Consider the following 3,024-nt stretch of genomic DNA (forward strand, 5'->3'; position numbering starts at 1 on the left):
TCAGGAATGGGGGGTGGGCGAGGGGTGGGGTGAGAATTGGATGGAGATGGAGATGGGGATGGAGATGGGAACGGGGGTGGTGCTGGCGATGATGGAGATGGAGATGATGGAGTTAGAGTTGGAGATGATGGAGATCGAGATTGAGATGATGGAGATGGAGATGCAATGGAGATGGAGATGATGGCAATGGAGATGGGGATGATGGAATTGAAGAGGGAGTTGGAGATGATGGAGATCGAGATAGAGATGAAGTTAGAGATGGAGATGATAGAGTTGGAGATGGAAATGGAGATGGAGATGATGGAGATGGAGATGATAGAGATGGAAATGGAAATGGAGATGATGGAGATGGAAATGGAGATGATGGAGATGGAGATGATGGAGTTGGAGATGGAAATGGAAATGGAGATGGAGACAATGGAGATGGAAATGGCGGTGGAGATGGAGTTGGAGACGATGGAGATAGAGATGATGGACATAGAGATGATGGAGGTGGAAATGGAGATTGAGATGGAGTTAGAGATAATGGAGATGGGGGCGAAGTTAGAGGTGAAGATGATGGAGGTGGAGATGGAGATGGGATGGGACAGGGATGGGGACGAGGTGGACATAATGAGGGGTCACGAATGAGGACGGGCAGTGATGGGGATGGAGATAGGAGGAGAATGAATGGGGATTGGAATGGGGATAGGAACAGGGATGGGGACCGGGGTGGATGGAGATGGCAGTCATATGGGGACAGGAAGGTGATAAGGATGGAAATGTGCACGGGATGGAGACAGATGGGGACAGGGACAGGGAGAGCGTGGTGAGAGATCGGGAACAGGGATAGGGATGGAGATGGAGGCAGGAATGAAGGTTGAGGATGGGGACAGGGACAGCGACGCGGGCAGGGAGGGGTTGGAGGTGGCGGTCATAATGGGGACAGGGAGAGAACGGGATGGGATGGGGACAGGGATGGGGACGGGAACGTGGAGAGGAGAGGGATGGGGATAGAGGTGGGGGTGGGGTTGGCTGGGGATGGGGTACGTACGCATTTGAGCTCGATCTCGTCGAAGATCTGGGGCAGCAGGCAGCGCCGCAGCGGCACGGTGAGGATGAGGATGAAGGGCAGCGCCAGCGAGGCCGGGCTGACCTTCACCCCCCACAGCAGCGCCAGCATGAGGATCTGCGTGAGGGTGAAGATGTGCATCTTCCACGTCCTCACCTGCGGCACAGAGAGGGGTCAGGGCTGGGGGCTCCACCCGTCCCCTGGGAGCGGGGGGTGTGTGTGTGTGTGGGGTGGGGGTGCTGGCTCACCCGGGTGACGTACGGCTCCTTGGGGTGGTACTTGGGGGGCATCAGCAGCAGCAGGATGCGGTCGAAGAGCTGGATGCCGAAGAGCGAGGTGACGCCCATGTAGAGGAAGATGCCGAAGAGCACGGCCAGCGGGACGTACTTCAGGATGGGCTCCATCAGGATGGAGACGCCTGGTGGGACATGGGGGGGGGGTCAGCGGGCACCGCGGGGATGGGTCCCCCCCCGTCACACCCCCACACCCCCACCCCCACCCCGCTCACCGATCAGCACGGCCACCAGCAGCCCGCTGATGCGCTGCTCCTTCACCTCCTGGATCTCGGGCTTCCCTCCCGACGCCGAGCTCTTGCTCATGACGGTGAGAGCGTTGGCGTGCGTGATGGTGCGCACGGTGGTGGCACTCAACCAGGGCATGCCGAAGAGCGTGGCCACGCCGCCCATGGCCACGATGAGCAGCAGGTCCAGGTGGAACCCTGAGCCCTTCACCAGCTTCCGCTCCGGCTTGCTGACGATGAGGCTGCGGGGACGGAGGGGACGCGTCCGCGGTGACGCTCCCCGGGTTGGGACCCCTCCCCGCTGCCCCCCCGCCCCCCATGGTCCTCACGTGGTGATCTGCGTCTCGAGGAAGATGAGGATGAAGACCAGGAGGGCGGGCACCGCGGAGGCGAACATCATCCAGATGGGGAAGTTGCCTGTTCTGCCCATGGGGTGGATGAACCAGTCCCGGGCGGTGCTGTTGGTCAACTCCAGGCCCCTGGGCACGTTCAGTTTCTGCACAGGAGCGGAGATGAAGGCTCAGAAGGAGCACCCTGCACCCCCCCCCCCCCCCCCCCACCATGTGCACTCTGGGGTCGCCCCGTGCCCCCCACCCCCCTACCTGCGTGTAGGTGTCCTTGATGAAGAAGTCAGCCAGGGCCATGATCAAGATGGAGATGGGCACCCCGAAGTCCCCGATCAGACGCCGGACCTGTGGGGACACCACACTGAGCCCCCCCGCGTGTCCCCCCCCTCCTCCAGCCAAGGGGACCCCCCCTACACCCTGGGGGTGACGACACCCAACCCCGGCCCCCCCAGGCTCACCACGCCGGGCAGGAACGCGCTGTTCTTGAATTTGCGGAGGAAGAGGGCGAGGAAGAAGGTGCCGGCCATCAGGACGAGGGACAGGAGCGCCGTGTTGGGTTCGGGCACCGACGGGTCCACGATGTTCTGCACGTCGTACATCCGCTGCAGCGGGTGCGCCTTGAAGATCTGGGGGTGGGGAGAGGGTTGGGATGGCACCGGGGGGTGACACCGTCCCATCGCCACCGACTGCGTGGGGACAGCACCGGGCCAGGGGACGGGGGCAGAATCTGGGGGTCCTCGGCAACGGCGCTACCCAAAGTGCCCCCAAGGGGAGAAGCATGAGGTGGGAAAGTGCTGGGGAGGGGCAGAAAATGCTACAGAGTGGGTTGCATCCCACTGCACCCCACAGCTCCATCCCATGCACCCCACAGCTCCATCCCTGCTGCACCCCACAGCTCCATCCCACTGCACCCCACAGCTCCATCCCACTGCACCCCATAGCTCCATCCCTACTGTATCCCATAGCTCCATCCCTGCTGTACCCCACAGCTCCATCCCCACTGCACCCCACAGCTCCATCCCACTGCACCCCACAGCTCCATCCCTGCTGCACCCCATAGCTGCATCCTACTGCACCCCATAGCTCCATCCCACTGCACCCCACAG

General features: G+C 61.9%; 1 protein-coding gene across 1 annotated transcript; it reads right to left on the reverse strand.

The window, feature by feature from the left end:
• Positions 1-436: 436 nt before the first annotated feature.
• LOC110391836 (band 3 anion transport protein-like) lies at positions 437-2,698 on the reverse strand. The gene is made up of 6 exons (XM_021383786.1): positions 2,377-2,698; positions 2,174-2,263; positions 1,901-2,067; positions 1,560-1,813; positions 1,300-1,469; positions 437-1,207 (listed from the first exon to the last, which is right to left on the reverse strand). Exons 1-6 carry the CDS (start codon positions 2,593-2,595, stop codon positions 914-916), a joined length of 1,194 nt encoding a protein of 397 aa, XP_021239461.1. The 5' UTR covers positions 2,596-2,698; the 3' UTR covers positions 437-913.
• Between the last annotated feature and the right edge of the window lie 326 nt (positions 2,699-3,024).

Source organism: Numida meleagris, unplaced genomic scaffold (genome assembly GCF_002078875.1).
Source record: "Numida meleagris isolate 19003 breed g44 Domestic line unplaced genomic scaffold, NumMel1.0 unplaced_Scaffold540, whole genome shotgun sequence".
Taxonomy (NCBI): domain Eukaryota; kingdom Metazoa; phylum Chordata; class Aves; order Galliformes; family Numididae; genus Numida; species Numida meleagris.